We start from the raw sequence: 19,516 nt of genomic DNA, 5'->3' as shown, positions 1-19,516 counted from the left end.
AGAGTACCCCATGAATATGCCCTCATCAGATTTAGAATCAAATTTTCCTAGATTATCTTTCCCATTATTATGAACAAAACACCTACATCCAAAGATATGAAAATAGTTTACCTTTGGTTTTCTATTTTTCCAAAGTTCATAAGGTGTTTTCTTTATAATAGGTCTCAATAAAACTCTATTTAATATATGACAAGAAGTATTAATGGCTTCTCCCCAAAAGTACTTAGGGAGGTTACTTTCACATAACATGGTTCTAGCCATTTCCTCTAGAGTTCTATTTTTTCTCTCCACAACTCCATTTTGTTGTGGTGTCCTAGGTGCAGAAAAATTGTGTGTTATCCCCTTTTTACTACAAAACTCATCAAATAAATGATTTTCGAATTCGGTACCATGGTCACTTCTAATAGCTATTACTGAAGTATCTCTAGCATTGGTTACTTCTTTATGAAATTTCTTGAAAACTGAAAAAGCTTGATCCTTATGAGCTAAGAACATGACCCAAGTGTATCTAGAATAATCATCTACAATAACTAGACCATATTTATTTCCACCTAGGCTTGTGGTTCTAGTTGGTCCGAATAGGTCCATGTGTAGTAGTTCTAGAGGTCTAGAGGTTGAGACACTATTTATAGATTTAAAGGAGTTCTTTGATTGTTTGCCAAATTGACATGCTTCACATAATTTATTCTTTTCAAACTTTAATTTTGGCAAACCTATCACCGAATCTCTTTTAACTAGTTTAGATATTGTGTCCATGCTTGCATGACCTAACTTACGGTGCCATAACCAACTAGCATCATTGTCCTTAGTTTCATTAACAACTAAACATGGATTGTGTTTGGCAAGATCCTCAAGGTCTACAACATACACATTTCCACGTCTTATTCCTTTAAAAACTAAACTATTGTCATTTGGGTTTGTTATGATGCATAGTGATGGTTTAAACATAACATTATAACCTCTATCACATAATTGACTAATGCTTAATAAGTTATGCTTAAGACCATCAACATAGCGAACATTATCAATAAAAGTAGAAGGGGTAATTTGAACTTTACCTATACCAATGATGTGACCCTGGTTATTGTCTCCAAAAGTCACAGCACCTCCCTTCTTAGCTTCAAGGGTGAAGAATTGATCCTTGTCACCCGTCATGTGTCTTGAGCAGCCACTATCCAAGTACCAGCAATTTTTGTTGACCTTGGCTGCAAGACACTCCTACACAAGCAGATCATATAATCTTAGGTACCCAAGTTTTCTTGGGTCCTTCATGGTTAGTCATATTGGTTCCTTTTGGAACCCATACCTTTTTAATTTTTCTTTTAGTTTTTTCTTTCCTATAGTCACATACATTTGCTTTATGTCCTACAGTTCCACAACAAAAGCAGGTTACTTTCTTAGTTTTGCTTTCTCCAGCTTTAACAAAGAAGTTACTCAGAAGTTTTTACTTATTTTTAGGTTTATATCCTAAACCTGCTCTATTGAATACTGCTCGTTGACTATTAAGTATCATATTCAGTTTTTCTGAACTATATGTAAATTTTTCAACCAAGGGTTTGTATTTTTCAAGTTCTTTAGTTAGTGTTTGTTTTTCTACTTTTAGATCATTCAGTTCTTTTGTGATACTCTCATTTATATGTTTATTATTTTTGGGTTCTAATGTTTCTTTGTTCAGCCTTTCATTTTCTTTAGTTAAGGTATTATTCTTTTGTATCAAGATTTGGTTGCTTGTTTTAAGTTCTGCATTTTCTTTGGTGATACAATCCTTATCCTTAACTAACTTATCATATTTATGTAGGTAAGATTGATTAGCTATTTTTAGTTCTTTATTCTTAAGATTTATGGCCTTATATTCAATCATTAATTCATTAAATGCATCATACAATTCATCAAAGGTAAAATCGAGATGCGTGTTGGATGTTACCTCATTTTCATTGGCCATGAAACAGAAATTGGCCTTTTCTTCTTGTTCCTCATCCGATGATAAAGATGATGCGTCGGAGTCCGATAAGGTGGTGACAAGGGCTTTATTCTTCTTGTACTTGCTGCCCTTCTTTAGTAAGGGACACTCAGCTCTGATGTGCCCCGGCTTCTTGCACTCATAACACCCAATCCCCTCATTTTTCCTTTCCTTACCTTTATCCTTGCGATAGGAATTTGAGGGGCCTCTCCTTTGATGATAGGACTTCTTGTGGTTGATGAATTTTCTGAACTTGCGCACAAGAAGAGCCTCATCATCATCTCCCTCATGATCTTCTTCTTCACTGCTGCTACTGCAAGACAAATCTTTGTTAGATGATGTAGATTTGAGAGCTATTACCTTTTTCTTATGGGAGGACTCTTCTTCGCTGTGCTGCTTCATTGTTAGCTCGTGAGTCATTAGGGATCCAAGGAGCTCTTCAAGTGGAAGCTTGTTCAAGTCCTTAGCTTCTTGGATTGCCGTCACCTTGGCTTCCCATGACCTTGGTAGACAGCGAAGAATTTTCCTGACAAGATCACTGTTAGTATAGTTTTTGCCAAGGCTTTTTAGGCCATTGACAATGTCAGTAAACCTAGTGAACATGCTAGTGATTGTCTCATTAGAATCCATCTTAAATAGTTCATACTTATGAACTAATATATTTATTTTGGATTCTTTGACTTGATTCGTGCCCTCATGGGTCACTTCAAGTCTGTTCCAAATCTCTTTTGCAGAATTGCAAGTAGAGACTCTATTGAATTCATTCCTATCTAATGCACAATAAAGCACATTCATTGCTTTAGAATTGAGTTGTGCCTTTCTCATGTCATGTTCATCCCAATCCTTTTCTAGTTTAGGTACAGTGACACCCTCTACATAGATGGATGGGATGTATGGTCCATTTACTACAATGGTCCACATCTCATAGTCTTGGGCTTGGATGAATATTCTCATCCTAGCCTTCCAATATGAGTAGTCGGATCCATTAAAGAATGGGGGTCTTTGGGTGGACTGACCCTCAATGTGGGAAGATCCAAATGGGGTTGTCATTTTGATCTTTTACTCTTAGGGTAGAAGAGTTTAGGCTCTGATACCACTTGTTGCCCAGATAGACAACCCAAAAGGGGGGGGGGGGTGAATTGGATTTTAAAATAATTTTGCAATTAAAACGTTGTGGATGACTAATTAATGCTTTACCAAGATGATTAATTAATTGCTATGTGCTGTGAATGAAATGAGAGTAAAAGAAAGAGACAAACAATCACAAACACAAGGCTTTTATAGTGGTTCGGAGCTAACCCTTGCTCCTACGTCCACTCCCCAAGTCTCACTTGGAAATTCACTATAACCCCTCAGATTACAGCCGGTTGTTTTACAAGCTCACAACCAAACTTGTTGTTTTACGAGCTCACAACGAACTCGGTCGGTTTTCCCTGGCTCACCGACTAGAACCACCCCGATTGTTTTCCCGGGATCACAATCGAACCCTTACACGTTGGTTTTACACTCGGCTCACCAACCAACCTCTACACCCTTGATTCAATCTTCCGATTGAACCAAGCAAAGACAATATGGAAAGAATAAGAAACAAACAGAAAAACTGAGCTTCTTAAAAAGCAGATTTGCTACAATATAAACTAGAGAGAAGTTAAGAGCCCTCAAACACTTTTGAGTTGGAGTAGAGTAGGGCTTCTTGAACTTTGAGTCTCCTCTGAAATGTCTGGTCGACTTGAATGCAGGAGGAGGCTTCTTTAAAATGCTGGGAAGAGGAAGTTGGATGGAGTTAATGGCGCTCTTCCTTCTTTTCGTTGAAGACAAGTATGCAGAGAATGAATGCTTGATTTCTTTGAATGGAATGGTGCTTTTCTGCCTTACTACAGTCCTCTGTGGCTATTTAAGCCATCCCCCACGGAAACTAGCCGTTAGACACCTTTTTCTGCCCGTTCTGCACACTCTGCACAACCTGACAATATGTCCGTTGGGGGTCGGAGTCGACTCGCGCGATCAGGAGTCGACTCGACTGTAGCGGGAGTCGACTCATGCTTTTCTGGAGTCGACTCGGCAACTGTTCCGTATTTGAATTAAAGTGGCCTCTTCGACTGGGAGTCGACTCGACTTGACCCGGAGTCGACTCGCCAACTTCTGGAGCTGACTTGGCATTTTCGGAGTCGGCTCATCCCATGAAGTCCACGGAGCCAATTTTCAACCTGGCCCACTCGAGTCGACTCGACAATCCTGGGAGTCGACTCGGCGCTCAGAGCCCGAACTCCCGATCTTCTGTTTTTTGGCTCGTCCAGTCTTGGAGTCGACTCGGACTGTTCTGGAGTCGACTCGGCTCTCAGTTTCCGAAACATGGCCTTCTGCCTTTTTGGTGTAGCGCTGCCTTGGGGTCGACTCGGCTCTCAGAGACAATAATTCGGTCTTCTGTCTTTTTGGGGTCGCGCTGTCTCGGAGTTGACTCGCGCATTGCGGGAGTCGACTCGAATCTCAAAGTCCGAAAACTGCTCTCTGACTTTTGTCTTGTGAACCACTGAGAGTCGACTCTCGCTTTCTTTGGAGTCGACCTACCAACCATCGGAGTCGACTCGCGTTCCACAGGAGTTGACTCGAATCTCAGGGTCGAAATTCACTCTCTGACTTTTCTGTCTGTAACTCCTTGGAGTCGACTCATACTACTCCGAAGTCGACTCGGTAAACATCGGAGTCGACTCGCGCACTTCAGGAGTCGACTCGCTGACAAGTTTTGAGTTGATGCTTTCTGCTCGTCTGTCTGTTCTCAGTCGGAGTCGACTCGTAATGATCCGGAGTCGACTCGAGCCCGTGCCAGTGATTCTGATACGCTTGGAGTCGACTCGTAATACTCCGGAGTCGACTCGAGTCTCAGACTTTGGTTCAAACTGACTTCTTAACTTATCCAAAATATTATGAACCAAGTCTAGAAACACTTTAGACAAGATTTTCACTGAAACACTCAATTGAATTCATTAGTAAACAAGAGATATACTCAGATGCTTTGAGCTCATCAAAATCAAATAGGGTTATGATCAATCACTCCACATAGAACAACCTCCTGGTTTTGAAAATCATCAATATCCTAATTATGTGTACAAATTGAACAAAGCACTTTATGGTTTGAAACAAGCGCCTAGAGCATGGTATGAAAGACTTAGCAAATTTCTACTAGATAATAAGTTCTCTAGGAAAAATGTAGATACGACACTGTTTTTGAAGAAGAAAAACAAAGATATGTTAGTAGTGCAGATTTATGTTGATGATATTATTTTCGGTGCTACTAACAATCGCCTCTGCGAAGAATTTGCTGACTTGATGCAGAGTGAGTTTGAAATGAGCATGATGGGAGAGCTGAACTATTTCCTCGGGCTTCAAATCAAACAATCAAAAGAGGGGATCTTCATCAATCAAGCTAAATACATCAAGGAGATGGTTAAGAAGTTTGATATGGAGGGAAACAAGTCAATCAACACACCCATGAGCTCATCATGCAAACTAGACCAAGATAAATCAGGTAAATCTGTAGATCAAAAGATGTATAGAGGTATGATAGGATCTTTATTATATCTCACTGCAAGTAGACCTGATATCATGTTTAGTGTATGCATGTGTGCTAGATATCAGTCTAATCCTAAGGAATCTCATCTAATTGCAGTCAAGAGAGTCTTTAAATACCTAATAGGAACAAAAAGTATAGGGTTATGGTATTCTAAAGAATCTAGCCTGAACTTAATAGGATACACAGATTCAGACTTTGCTGGTTGTAAACTTGATAGAAAAAGCACCAGCGGGTCATGTCAATTCTTAGGAGAAAATTTAATCTCATGGTTTAGCAAGAAACAAAACTCGGTTGCATTATTTACTGCTAAAGCTGAATATGTTGCTGCCGGGAGTTGTTGTGCTCAAATCATGTCGATTAAACAACAACTTGAAGACTATGGCATTAAACAAGACAAAATTCCCATTAATTGTGATAATACAAGTGCCATTAATCTAACTAAAAATCCAATTCAGCATTCAAGAACTAAACATATTGAAATAAGACATCACTTCATAAGAGATCATGTTCTAAATGGTGATGTGACACTTCAATTTGTTTGCACTGATGATCAATTAGCTGATATCTTCACAAAACCCTTGAGTGAAGAGAGATTTAGTGTGCTTAGGAGAGGATTAGGAGTGATTGATCCATCCTAGTGATGTTCTCCTCTAGTTCATTGATTTTGATGATTAGGTTGTGTTTATTATGGAGTTTCTCATCTATGATCATCAAATTAGATCACAACTTAGTGATTGTCCCTTGGTTGGTACGAAAATAGCATGATTTTTAAGTGCGTGCCAGAGTTCGAGTCGACTCGGATATGTTTCAGAGTCGGCTCATGAAGGGGAGTCGACTCGCACATAGACGGGAGTCGACTCGAGGTCGATGGCTCATGAGGGGGAGTCAACTCGCACATAGACGGGAGTCGACTCAAGGCCGATGGAAGCATAAGGGGAGTCGACTCGCGCATATTTTGGAGTCGACTCGAGGTCGAGTCGACTCGCGACTTACTGGAGTCGACTTGCGGTCGGGATCCGAGTTTTTAACCCTAATCCAAGCGTTTAATCAACACTTCTATTCATCGCCTCCACTGTTCACAAAACCCTAGAGCCGTCTCCTACGTCGTCTCCGACCTCCGTTAGGGTTGTTCCGTCGACCTTCTTCCGTCCATTAGGGTTTTACCCCATTCCTAGGTCAATCATGCCTCGTAAGTCGGTTGTCCCAAGCCGGAAGAGGCCCCAACCCGCGAGCGGCACCGAGCGACGGTCCAAAGCTCGAAACGATCCCGTGAGGCCACAACCTCCGGTTCGTTCCCCGCCGAGGCCGGTTCCCTCGCAACCGTGCGCCGGGAAGGCGGTCTCCACCGGGAGATTCGTCAACTTCGACTATCTCTCCCGAGAGGGCTTCACTATAGGAGATAGGTTGAGGGCCCAAGGACTCGAGTTCTTTTGTTCCCTAGATCTCCCCACATACCTAGGTCTAGTTAGGGAGTTCTATGGAACAGTACATAGGGGAAATGGTGGGATAGAGGGGACCGTAGCGGGTGTCTCACTATTTATTTCGGAGGATATCATTGCTCAAATCCTCCATCTTCCCCAAGTAGGGGTATCTCCTACATATCATGAGGATAGGACTGAGGCCCTTACGGCCATTTTAGGGAGTCCACCCCAGTCCCCACTCGATGAGGTGTCCGCTAGTTCACTGTCAGTTGAAATGCGGCTCCTCTTGAGTATCATCTCTAGGACCCTTTTCCCTAAGACCGGCCGCTTTGATTTTGTATCTGAGAGGGACCTAGCCCTTATGTTCTACATCCTTCAGGATACTCCAATTAACTTTCCCAAGCTAATCTACAAATACCTATGTGAGCTACTAGACAGACCTAGGCTCACCCTTCCATATGGGATGCTATATACCCTGATCTTTAGGGAGTCCGAGATCCCTATTTCTGAGGGAGAACCCTCTCGCGCACTGCGATGGACAGATCGCATGAGTGAGGGAACCTTTCACAAGATGGGTTTTCATAAGGTAGAGGGAACGTGGGTCAGGAAACCATCCTCCTCCACACCTACCACTAGACGCTCCCCCAGTCCTGATCCAGATTCAGACTTTCCTACCTTTCCCTCCACCTCAGCACCCTCCACCTCAGCCGGACCCTCCTCCTCAGCTCCACCCACTCAGCCGATGGAGGTCCGGATTTCTTCTGAGCAGCTCCGGGAGTTGCGGCAGGAGATTGTACGAGATCTTCGGGACGATCTTCAGAGAGAGCTCAGAGGTCCAGCCCCTGCCCCCTCTTCTGCATTAGTTCCCTCCCTATCAGCCGTGACCGAGATGACAGCTCATCTGAGGGAGGAGATCTTCAATGTCAGAAGCCTGATACAAGCCCAATTCTCCAACATGAGCGATGTCACAAGCAACACACGGAAGATGCGAGATGACATCCGACACGACATGGGCAGCCTGAATCAGGGGGCCGAGCGCTTGGCGAATGTGTTGATCACCAAGTTGGACACACTCCAGCAGAGTGTGACTGAGCTTTCCTCGATCCAGAGTAGGGCCACCTCGGCGATCATCACATAGTTAGGGCACGTCACTGATGGGGTCACCCTACTCATGGAACAATCTAGACTGCCCAAGGGAGCAGCATCCTCCTCCAAGAAGCCCTAGTTTTTTTTTTTTTATTTGAGACATGTACTTATTGCTTTCCTCTTTGTATTCACAAATATACTTACATATACATCAATACAATGAGTAGACAATTTTCTTCAATATTGTGCACATTGATCTCTACTTGCTTGTGTGTTCTGCTTACTTCCTTTTTGATGCAATGACAAAAAGGGGGAGAAATATATTTAATAGATATGTAAAAGGAATCAATGAAAATCAATAAAAAGAAAATTTTTATAACACACAAGAATTTGTTCTTAGTGGATTCGATACCTCGAGGCTCATTATCTCTCTGTTGGGGCTCCTAATGGAGTAATCTCCAGAATCTATTCAAGGAATATTCGGAGATTAGTTGAATCATACTTAAGAACAAATTGACAGATTTTCCCTCTAAAAACCAAAATTTAAGTTCAAATTCTGAGAATCAAAACTAAGTTGAATGCATGTGTTGAGGGGGAGAATCTGAATTTTTAAAAAAGCAAAATCATTAAATATATATAAGCCAAACAATTGATTGCATGATATGAAGGCTTATATAATTCCAAATGAAAGGGGGAGCCTTAACTTCAAAATTTATTGTTTCACACCTTTCAAGTTTGGATAAATTAAATAACCAGACACTTGAATTCATTTTAAAATTTTATTATAAATTTCCTTGTTTGTTGAGCAATTCACTTTACATATACTCAATGTTTTGTCATCATCAAAAAGGAGGAGATTGTGGAGTAATTGATTATAACCCTATTTGATTTTGATGAGCTCAAAGCATTTGAGTATATCTTATGTTTATTAATGAATTCAATCTAGTGTTTCAGTGATATCCTTGTAAATTTATGGTTAAGCGTTTCTAGATTTGGTTCAAGATAATTTGGATAAGTTGAGAAGTCAATATGAACCAAAGTCTGAGACTCGAGTCGACTCCAAGATATTTCGAGTCGACTCCAAGTGTATCAGAAGCACTGGCACAGGCTCGAGTCGACTCCTGTACATTACGAGTCGACTCCGACTGAGAACAGACAGACGAACAGAAAGATACAACTCAAAACCTGTCAGCGAGTCGACTCCTGAAGAGCGCGAGTCGACTCCGATGCTAGCCGAGTCGACTCCAGGGCAGTATGAGTCGACTCCAGGGAGTTACAAACAGAAAGACAGAAGGTATTTTGGACCCTGAGAGCCGAGTCGACTCCTGAGGAACGCGAGTCGACTCCGATGGTTGGCAGGTTGACTCCAAAGGAAGCGAGAGTCGACTCTCAGTGTTATACAAGGCAAAAGTCAGAGAGCAACTTTCGGGCACTGAGAGCCGAGTCGACTCCCGCAAAGCCCGAGTCGACTCCGAAACAGCGCGACCCCAAAAAGACAGAAGACAGTATTGTTGTCTCTGAGACGCGAGTCGACTCCAAGACGATTCGAGTCGACTCCAAGGCAGCGCTACTCCAAAAAGACAGAAGACTGTTTTTCGGATACTGAGAGCCGAGTCGACTCCGGAATAGTTCGAGTCGACTCCAAGACTGCACGAGCCAAAAGACAGAAGATCGGAAGTTCGAGCTCTGAGCGCCGAGTCGACTCCCAGAATTTCCGAGTCGACTTGAGCGAGTGAAGTTGAAGAATATCTCTATGAATTCCTTGGAATGAGCCGACTCCAAAAGTGCAAGGTCAGCTCCAGATTTTGGCGAGTCGACTCCGGGTTAAGTCGAGTCGACTCCCAGTCGAGAAGACCACTTTAATTCAAATCCGGAACAGTTGCCGAGCCGACTCCAGAAAAGCATGAGTCGACTCCTGCTACAGCCGAGTCGACTCCAGATCGCGCGAGTCGACTCCGATCCCAACGGACACACTGTCAGGATGTGCAGAATGTGCAGAACGGCTAGTAAAGTGTGTCTAACGGCTAGTTTCCGTGGGGGATGGCTTAAATAGCCACAGAGGACTGTAGCAAGGTAGAGAAGTAACATTCCTTTCAAAGAAAACACAATAACTTCATCTGCCAAAGGGATTTCAATGGAAAAGAAGGAAGAGAGCCATTAACTCCATTCAACCAACTCTTCCCAGTATTAAAGAAGTCTCCTTCTGCCTTCAAGTCTTCAAGACGTTCAAGAGGAGACCCAAAGTTCGAGAAGCCCTCCTCTACATCGTCATAAAATAGTTTGAGGGCTCTTAACTTCTCTATTGTTTATATTGCTGAATATCTGCTTTCTTAGAAGCTGTATTTTTCTGTTTGTTTCTGTTCAAACCATTTGGCCCTTACTTGATTCAATCAGGGGATTGAATCAAGGGTGTAAAGGTTTGTTGGTGAGCCTAGATTGAAACCAACGGTGTAAGGGTTGGATTGTGATTTCGGAAAAACAATCGGGTGGTTCTAGTCGGTGAGCCTGGGAAAACCGACCGAGTTCGTTGTGACCTCATAAAACAACAAGTTGGGTTGTGAGCTTGGAAAACAACCGGTTGTAATCCGAGGGGTTATAGTGAATTCCCAAGTGAGGCTTGGGGAGTGGACGTAGGAGCAAGGGTTAGCTCCGAACCACTATAAAACCTTTGTGTTTGTGATTGCCTTGTCGTCTTTACTTTCATTTTATTCACTGCACATAGCATCTAATTAATTAACTTGCAAAAAGTATTAATTAGTTATCCACAAACATTTTAATTGCAATAATTATTTTAAAACCCAATTCACCCCCCCTCTTGGGTTGTCTATCTGGGCAACAAAGGAAGAAAGAGATAAAAAGAAAGAAAATCTTGACTAAAGAAGAGTCAAGCTAGAAATTGAAAGCTAGAAGCAACAATGAACTACAAGAGGTAACTAACTTATGTTTTATGGCACTAGAAGATAAAGTAGAATCTGAATCTAATTTTACACCAAATGAATTTCATGAAGAATATTCTTATGATGAACTATTAAATGCTTTTCATGATTTGTATGGTGAATGTAGAAAATTAGCTACCAAAAATAAAAAACATAAAAAGCTAGATCTCGAAATCTCAAAAGAAAGAAATTCTATTGCTGAAATATATGACAAACTAAATTCTGAAAATGAAAGCTTAAGGTTAAATTCAGAACAATTGATTCAGAAAAATTAGAATTTAATTAAAGAAAATCAAAACTTAAGTGAAGAAATTAACCAATTGAAGTCTTTTATTAACAAATTTACTGTAAGTTCAGAAAGATTAAAAATGATGTTTGAAAGCCAACATGCTGATTTTGATAAATCAAAATTTGGCTTAACTCCTTCACTTAGTAATGAATCCCTAAAGAAAAAGGTTTTAAATTCGTCAAGCAAATCATCAAAAAGGGGGAGACTGATGACCCAAAGATTGATTTAAAGATTGATTTTGATGATCACAAAACCTTGAAGTATAAATACTAATGTTTGTGTTGCAAGAAGAAAGATAATTTGTTTTGCAAGGAACATAGCAAGTTGGAAAAATACAAGAAGGCCTCAAAAGCTCTCAAGAAAAGTTGGAAGAAAGCTACACTTTATTGGCCCAAGTTTCAAGTTCAAATGATTCAAGTTAGAGGAGCAAATTCAAAGAAAGATTCAAAAGAATAGTCCTCGAGTCGACTCCTGGAAGTTTAGAGTCGACTCTGGCACTCTGGAGTTTTAAGAAATAGTGCTCGAGTCGACTCCGATACTCTACGAGTCGACTCCGACTGAGAACAAACAAAAAGACAGAGAGTTGATTTTCAGCGCTACAGTGCTCGAGTCGACTCCTACTTCAGCGCTACAGTGCTCGAGTCGACTCCTACTTCAGTGCTACAGTGCTCGAGTCGACTCCTACTTCAGCGCTACAGTGCGGAGTCGACTCCCAGCTACAGTGCCGACAGACTACTATTCACAAGTGACTCCTGTTTCAGCCGAGTCGACTCCTACTTCAGCCGAGTCGACTCCAGCACGCTGGGAGGCATAACGGCTAGTTTTTTCTTGATTCCAACGGCTCTATTTTTGTCTCTAACGGCTAGATTTTTGTTTCCACTCCCTTTAAAGCTATAAAATCAAGAGGAGAGCTAGGAAAGAAGGGATGGAAGTGTTGGGAATTGTATCCTAAATGTCAATCGTCAGCATATTGATGATTGAATATTGTAAATAAATTGACAAATTAATAAAGTATTATTTGGCATTATTCATCATTTCATCTTCAAATGAACTCTTATATGATGAAGTCTTTAGGACTTATGTTATGATAAAGGAGGATTTATCTTTGAGTCCTTAAACTTGTTCGCGACCAAATGATATGTTGTTACTAGGACGACAACATTATCGAGATTAGGTCGTTGTGTGACATATACGTTGGTTGTCCTCTTAACCAAGGAGTGTGGAGACACTGGTATGCCATACAGGTGAAGTGTAGGAGTACATTTCACTGAACGTGACCAATTCCGGAATGCTCTACTGTCGAGAGATGTTCCGAGTGGATATGGGTATAAGTTTGGCCCTCTGACCTGAGACCGCAACCTGTGACTAGCAAGCAACTCACTGTACTTTGGTACCGGACTACTTGAATTTCTAATTCAGTGACGGAAGGTCACTGGGTGCAGTCAAGTACTTGCGTAGTCAGTTGTGAGTCAAGATGGAATTGACCCCTCCTGCAAACAGGAGATAATGTCTTGTGACTAATTTAGCAAAACCTTGGCCAGGGTAATCTCAGTGAGGAGTCACGGGATATCTAAAGTTAATCACATAATGGATGTACTAATTATAGGGTTGACAGTGAGCTCTAAGTCATCCTGGCATTAAGAGTCAAAGGGATTGAATTATACAGTAACCATAGTTCAGGGTTCCAGAATATTTGCTTCACATATATTCGGCCTATTCGGACGTCGGGTACCATTGCTAGATGGTCACATCGATTAGTGTAGGAAGTCGTTCCTATACTACCGGCTTAGGTTCGAACCTATGAGGTCACGCGCATAGAAGATTCCTGATTGATCAAGAAGGCTGATGAATGATTAAGAATCATTCAGGGGTAATTTGGTCAATTCGATTGGCAAATTATCTTATAAAATAATTAAAGTAATTATCGGAGGATTAATTAGTAATTAGATTGCTAATGAACTCAATTGGATTGAGTAATTAGACTAAGGATGAGCCAAATTGAATTAGATTCAATTCTGGGCTCAATCAGGGTTTTTGACCTGATTGGATTAGGTCTGAATCAAGAGGACTTAGGTTGACCAAATTAAATTAGAATAAATTTGTGCTTAATTAGGGATTGACCTAATTGGATTAGGTTCAACCCATGGTAATTGAATCATTCTAATTGTTAGGATTTAATTAAATTAAATGGGTTTGATCTGAAACTATTCGGATCTTGAAATCCACTTGTCACATATCCATGCATGGCGCCATAAATTGATTTTTAATATGATTAAAAATTAATTTAATTTATTTAATGGTGCCATGGGACACTTGGCAACATCAGGGACCTCTTTCATCATTAGATGGGTCGAAATGGAGAGATAAATTCATGAAAAGAATTGGATAAGATCAAATTCTCTCTCTTCATGACATATGCCATCCTTATCTTTATCTCACTTCTAATTAAGGTTGAATTTCGAATTTAATCACCACAAAATCACCACGTGACCCTCTAATCTGATTAGGGGCATGGGAATTTCGAAATTGAAAGAGGGAAGTGGCAACATGATGAATGGTTTAGATTAGATCAAGCTTCATCATGTAATGGCACATGAACTTGAATTTTGAATTCAAAATTCAAAACCCCACAAAATCCTCCACAAATATAGGATGGTTGGCATGAAGTTAGGTAGGAGAGCAACATTAAAAGGACCTCCATCATCTGGTGGTCGAATTCAAGGAAAAAAGAGAGAAAAAGAAGAAGAAAAAAGGGAAAAGAAAAGAGAGGAACCCTAGTTCATGCATGGAAAAATTCTGCATTCAATCTAGCTGACTTCTTCCTCCTCTAAGTCCATCGCGCCATTAGTGTTAGGGGTCCCTGATAAGAGTCTTTAGATCAGATCTAAGTCCTCTTCAATCCCTTTAAACCTTTCCTCCAAGTTCTTCCAAGAAGGCGGATCAAAAGTTGATAGTGTTTGGAAGATCAAATTTCAGCCTCAAGAAATTCTGCGCAAGCTAGCACTTCCGCAGGATTGGATCTCTTCAGGAACTTCGCGTGGACTTCTCGTAGAGGCCATTCGTGTGCGTGGCTGCGAAGTCGAGGATCAGATCCACAAGTTTCATCCATCATAAAAGGTATTAATCCTACATTAATCTTTTATTATGGTGTCAAGATCTAGGTCTGATTCCCCGAGGTTTTACCCTCTTTTGGGGCTCCTCACGGAGATATCTCCAGAATCCATTCAATGGATATTCGGAGATTAATCGGAATAGAGTTCTTAAGTTTCAGATCTGATAGTTAATCATGCATGAAAGTTTTAGCATAATTGTTTAAACGATTCCGGCATAATCCTATGTGTTCTTAAGGTGCTGATTTCTAGATTTGATCTTGTAAGCATGCATGAATTAAATTGTTTGATTCGATTTTTTCGCTGCGTTTTAAAACTTAAAAAGAACTACGTATGGCTTGATCCCCCTTATGAAGGGGTACGTAGGCAACCCGATCAGGTTCAGCCATGGTTTTAAAAAAAAAAAAAATCCGCATGCTTAACACTGAAGAACCTAGGATTCACTTTCAGGAAGTGGGAGAGAACATTTAGGGAAGAGATTTCAAAGAGATTACAAGGAAAATCTTCCAAAAGCACAAAAGGGCCATTCAAAGTAAAAGAGAGAGAAGAAGAACATCCAAGTGAATCCCAAAACTTCCTCTCCAACTATGTGCTGCCTCGGTGATCCTCTACTTCGTGCAAAATCAGAAGAGGGTCAAGTAAAGAAGAAGCCGAGTTCCTTCATCTACAAATTTGTTTGAGGGCTTCTTCTCTTTACTTAACTTGTTTATATTTGCTATATTTGCTTATTTGAGAAGCTTGTATTTGATTTAAACTCTTGTTCTAATATCTTGTAACTTGATTCAATCAAGAGATTGAATCAAGGGGTTAAGGTTTGTTGGTGAGCCAAAGGAAAAACCAACGTTGTAAGGTTGTGGTTGGTGAGCTTTTAGAAAAACCAACTGGGTTGATTGTGAACCCGGAAAACAATCGTTGTAAGGTTGTGGTTGGTGAGCCTTTGGAAAAACCAACTGGGTTTGATTGTGAACCCAGAAAAACAATCGGTTAGTTCTAGTCGGTGAGCCTGTGAAAACCGACCGAGTTCGTTGTGATCTCGCAAAACAACAAGTTGGGTTGTGAGCTTGTAAAACAACCGGCTGTAATCTGAGAGATTATAGTAAAATTCCCAAGAGGTCTTGGGGAGTGGATGTAGGTGCTGGGGTGCACCGAACCACTATACATCTTTGTGTTTGTGATGCCTTATCTCGTGTATTTCATGCCTTACATTCGTACTTGATTATATAATATCTCTAGCTTTATTTTCTATAGAGTTATAAGTGATTGTTTAGAATTTGCTTAAGCTTCCTCTCCATTCTTATCATACACATAGATTAAAATTGATCATACAACTATAAGTTAATTTTAGATCAATTGCACCCTAAAGCCATAGTATAATTGCTCTAGCTTAATTTTCCATTACTTTACTTGTAATTGCCTAGAGCTTAAGTAAATAACATCTTATCATTCCGCTGCATTCAATTCAAAGTAAAAATTAGGGAACATAATTTTTAGAAAACCCAATTCACCCCCCTCTTGGGTTGTCACCTTGGGCAACAATATAAATGAGCTATATTCATGGCTCGTATTGCAACTTTTTGATATGGACATAAAATCTTCCCGTTTATATTATATTTCTCAAAAGAAAATTTAATAAAATTCTGAACTCCATTCAAAAATTCTTTGCTAGATCTCGACTTATTTATCCAACTTTTATCTATTCTATTAGAATACTGATTGAACTGCAAATTATCTATAAAAGATAAACAAAATTAGGGTATGAAAATAGATGGTATAAAATTTATTCGATGAAAATATCAAAGAAGAAGATGTTAATGAACATGTGGATTTCCCAATGTGCTTCACCTATAGTTATCTTTATCAATGTGAAATCCTTTTCAAGATATCATCATTTGATGAGTCTATTTTATAACGGTAAAGGAAAAAAATTGTTGATTAGGAACTTTTCTTGATGGGCTTTTTCTTTTTTGCTCAATTCATATGGAGATTTTATATACAATGAAGGTCATTGAGAAATATGATATATATGCAACTTGTGTATGGATACTAGAAGTGATACAAGGAATTCATCCAAGTGATCTCATATCCTCGTTATAATCGGATGGCCAACACATCTTTCTTGAGGATGTGCTAGACCCATTTATCTCACTTCCTATATTTTAGGCTATGAAAAGTGCTACACTACTAGTTAGTTACTGCTAATAGATTTCTCAAACTTGTCTAGCCAATAAAATTATATCACTTGATAAAATTACAAGGTATGTTGATTTTTTGGTGGCTAAGGCACAAACAGTATGGATGTTAAGCGACCAGGATTTATTGTATAACTTCATTTTATGATTGTTAATAATGTCAATGTGTCTATAGTTATCCTAGAAGCAAGAACCCTTTATATATCAATCTTTTTTGTTGCTATTTTAGAGAGTAGCGGATAGGCAAAGGCGGAGCTCGAGGAATTGGGGTCGGTCGATCGACATCAGAGAGAAAAAGGGGGCTGAATAGGGATGCTAGGGCTAGTAGGTCAGATGATTGGGGTTTAATATTGGCTTCGGACGACGCTTATAAACATCGTCTTAATTTCACTTTTTAGCTTTCGATGACGCTTAAAAGCGTCGTCTTAATCTTGGATTTGGCTTCCGACAATGCTTATAAGTGTCATCTTAATCCTGGCATAATTTCTTCTGATGACGCTTATAAGCGTCGTCTTAAACCAGTTCTTGGCTTCCGACATTGCTTATAAGCGTCGTCTTAATATTTGCTTCTGACGATATTTATAAGTGTTGTCTTAGTTTAATTCTTGACGACGCTACTGAGAAGCGTTGGCAAATTTTAGCAGGAGAGGCAAATTACCAATGCTTCTATCTAGAGTCGGCATATATATGTCGGTAATTTTCAATTTTTCTGTAGTGCTATGCCCTTTAGGGTATTTTAATTTCTCTGGTTGATACATATATTCTCACATTGACCTAGTGCATACTCTTTTTCTTAGAGAACAGGATATGAAAAAAGTTAAATATATTTGTTGTCATGAAAATTTCTATGATGCCTCACCTTTTTTTCGTCGATGATTTTATTTTCCTTTTTTGTTCGTTAAGACCAAAATCCATATTTGTTCTGACCCCAACGCCTAATGCATTATCGTCCCTTTTATTCTCCTCCATAAGTCCCAGCAACAATTTCTCTCTCCAGAGGGTACTGATTTTAATAGAAAATAATTGAAGAACTTAGGGATGAGGATACTTAACGACATCTGAACTGAATGCTCTTCCTATTGTTCTCTAACAATTTTCTTAGATCAACAAAATACAAGAAAATTCACAATTATATTATATCATCTTTTCTCTACATTACTTTCTTTGCTTAATCATGAACCAATTATTAATTGATTAACAACAAATTTGAATTAAATGAACATCTAAATATCCAATGCTGTAGCTGTTGGAAGACCGAAAAACAGATGTCATTAATTAAATAGTTGCACAAGAACTCCTCAAATGCTGCACTTCCTTTACCAAATAGCACAGATAGCAGCCGAAACCAAGTCTGGCGAGGCAGCCAATATTACCCAATAAAACAGATAAATATAATGAAAAAAACAACATTATTAGAGTGAAGAAAGAGGATTGCCAAAATCAAAAATTCTAACCATCGGACAGCCATTTCTAATTTTAATAATCTAGTAACTATTTACTTAGAAGGCTTTCTCGAGCTAACATAGCAAGGCGTGAAGTTGCCTAAGAAACACCAGCTGTTTTGGATACCAAACCTCATATTTTAATAACATCTTCCAGCTAACATGGAACATCCCAGCAAACGTGATACAACGTCCCTTTCCATGCAGAAGGTCATACGACCTACAAGACACACGAAACAGATACATCTTTCCTAGAACTTTCACAGACACTGTTGTACCAGAACATGGTGATCTTAACTACCAGCAGCAGAATCTCAAAATTACGCTAGCATCTGAAATATTCTACCAAGTTCATGTTGGTGTTTGACCGACAAACGGTTCTCCCTTTCAAGCTGCTGCTTCCATTTAACGTCCAGCTTCTTTGCTTTCCAAGGATCGCCTCGCTTCAGTGCCTCATTGAGCGTGGCATTCAAATACCCATCTTCTCTCCAGTAGTCCGCGAGCGCCTCCCAGATAAATGGATAGTAGTGGCCGGCGCCGCCATCCTCCTCCGCCGCCGCCGCAGCAGTGCCCTCTCCATCTTGCTGCTCGACAGCCTCCCCAATTGTCTCCTCGGTGGAAGTCTCCAGGTGGGAGGACCAGAGCTGGGCCGCGAGCTCGTGGACGAGGCGGTCATGGGCACCAGCGGAGGCGGCCGGGCCACGGAGATTGTCGAGGTACTTGCGACGCAGGCGCTTAAGCTTGCTGCAGACTTGCTGTGGATTCAGGCTTTTGGCGACAAGAGATGGCTGGACAAAGTTGAACAAGTCGAGGATATTGCTCGGTCTCGGAAGGGAGCCCCTCTCGTCGCGGAAGAGGATGGCAGCCCTCAGGAGGGCGGCCTCGTCGGCGTCCGTCCAAACCCTCAACTGTTGGCCGGAGCAAGAGCTTGTGGCTTCTGCAGCGGCGAGGGATGGAGGGTCGGTGGTCTTTCGCTTTTTCCGGCGGTGATTGGATGGCACAGCACCGACAGCGGCGTGTTCTTGGGCGGTGGTGGGAACGGAGGAGGAGCGTTTGGGGACTTTGGGCTGCTGCCGCTTCGTCTTCTTCGTCTTGGATTTGGCTTCGGGGAATTGATCCATGGCGGAGGAGTTCTTGGAGGGGGTGGAGGACTCCTTGGAGGACATCTTCGCGGCTTTTGATGGGAAGAGGAAATAAAATACGTGGGGCTGAATCGAGGGAGAGACAGGGCAGCTAAGAGGGTCGCACAAATGAGGGGAATGTTCACGGGAGGACGAGCTTGGGCCTCCTTGGGAGATGTAGACTCATAATGAAGTCTTGGGAACCCAACGGCGAATATAATAGCAACGCGGGCTGCGAGGATCCTCATTTCTAATTTTAGCCACCCAAATCGTAACGGGAGAGTGGCTTCCATTTCCCACGCGGCTAGATGATGGTGTCCTGCAAATGCAATAGCATAAAAAAATAAAAATAAAAATAATATTTAAGATATTTATATACTAAAAATTCACT

The 19,516-nt window shown here is 40.7% G+C and overlaps 1 protein-coding gene across 1 annotated transcript; it reads right to left on the bottom strand.

The window, feature by feature from the left end:
- Window positions 1-18,281: 18,281 nt before the first annotated feature.
- On the bottom strand, window positions 18,282-19,193 carry LOC120105716 (STOREKEEPER protein-like). The gene has a single exon (XM_039118434.1). The coding sequence runs from the start codon at window positions 19,168-19,170 to the stop codon at window positions 18,325-18,327; it is 846 nt and encodes a 281-aa protein (XP_038974362.1). The 5' UTR covers window positions 19,171-19,193; the 3' UTR covers window positions 18,282-18,324.
- Between the last annotated feature and the right edge of the window lie 323 nt (window positions 19,194-19,516).

This window comes from Phoenix dactylifera, unplaced genomic scaffold (assembly GCF_009389715.1).
Source record: "Phoenix dactylifera cultivar Barhee BC4 unplaced genomic scaffold, palm_55x_up_171113_PBpolish2nd_filt_p 000348F, whole genome shotgun sequence".
NCBI lineage: Eukaryota > Viridiplantae > Streptophyta > Magnoliopsida > Arecales > Arecaceae > Phoenix > Phoenix dactylifera.
Note: the sequence above shows the minus strand (reverse complement) of the source record. Positions and strands in the feature narration are given on the sequence as shown.

Coding starts and splice junctions, on each gene's coding strand:
- LOC120105716 (XM_039118434.1), bottom strand. CDS start 19,170: ATGTCCTCCAAGGAGTCCTCCACCCCCTCCAAGAACTCCTCCGCCATG.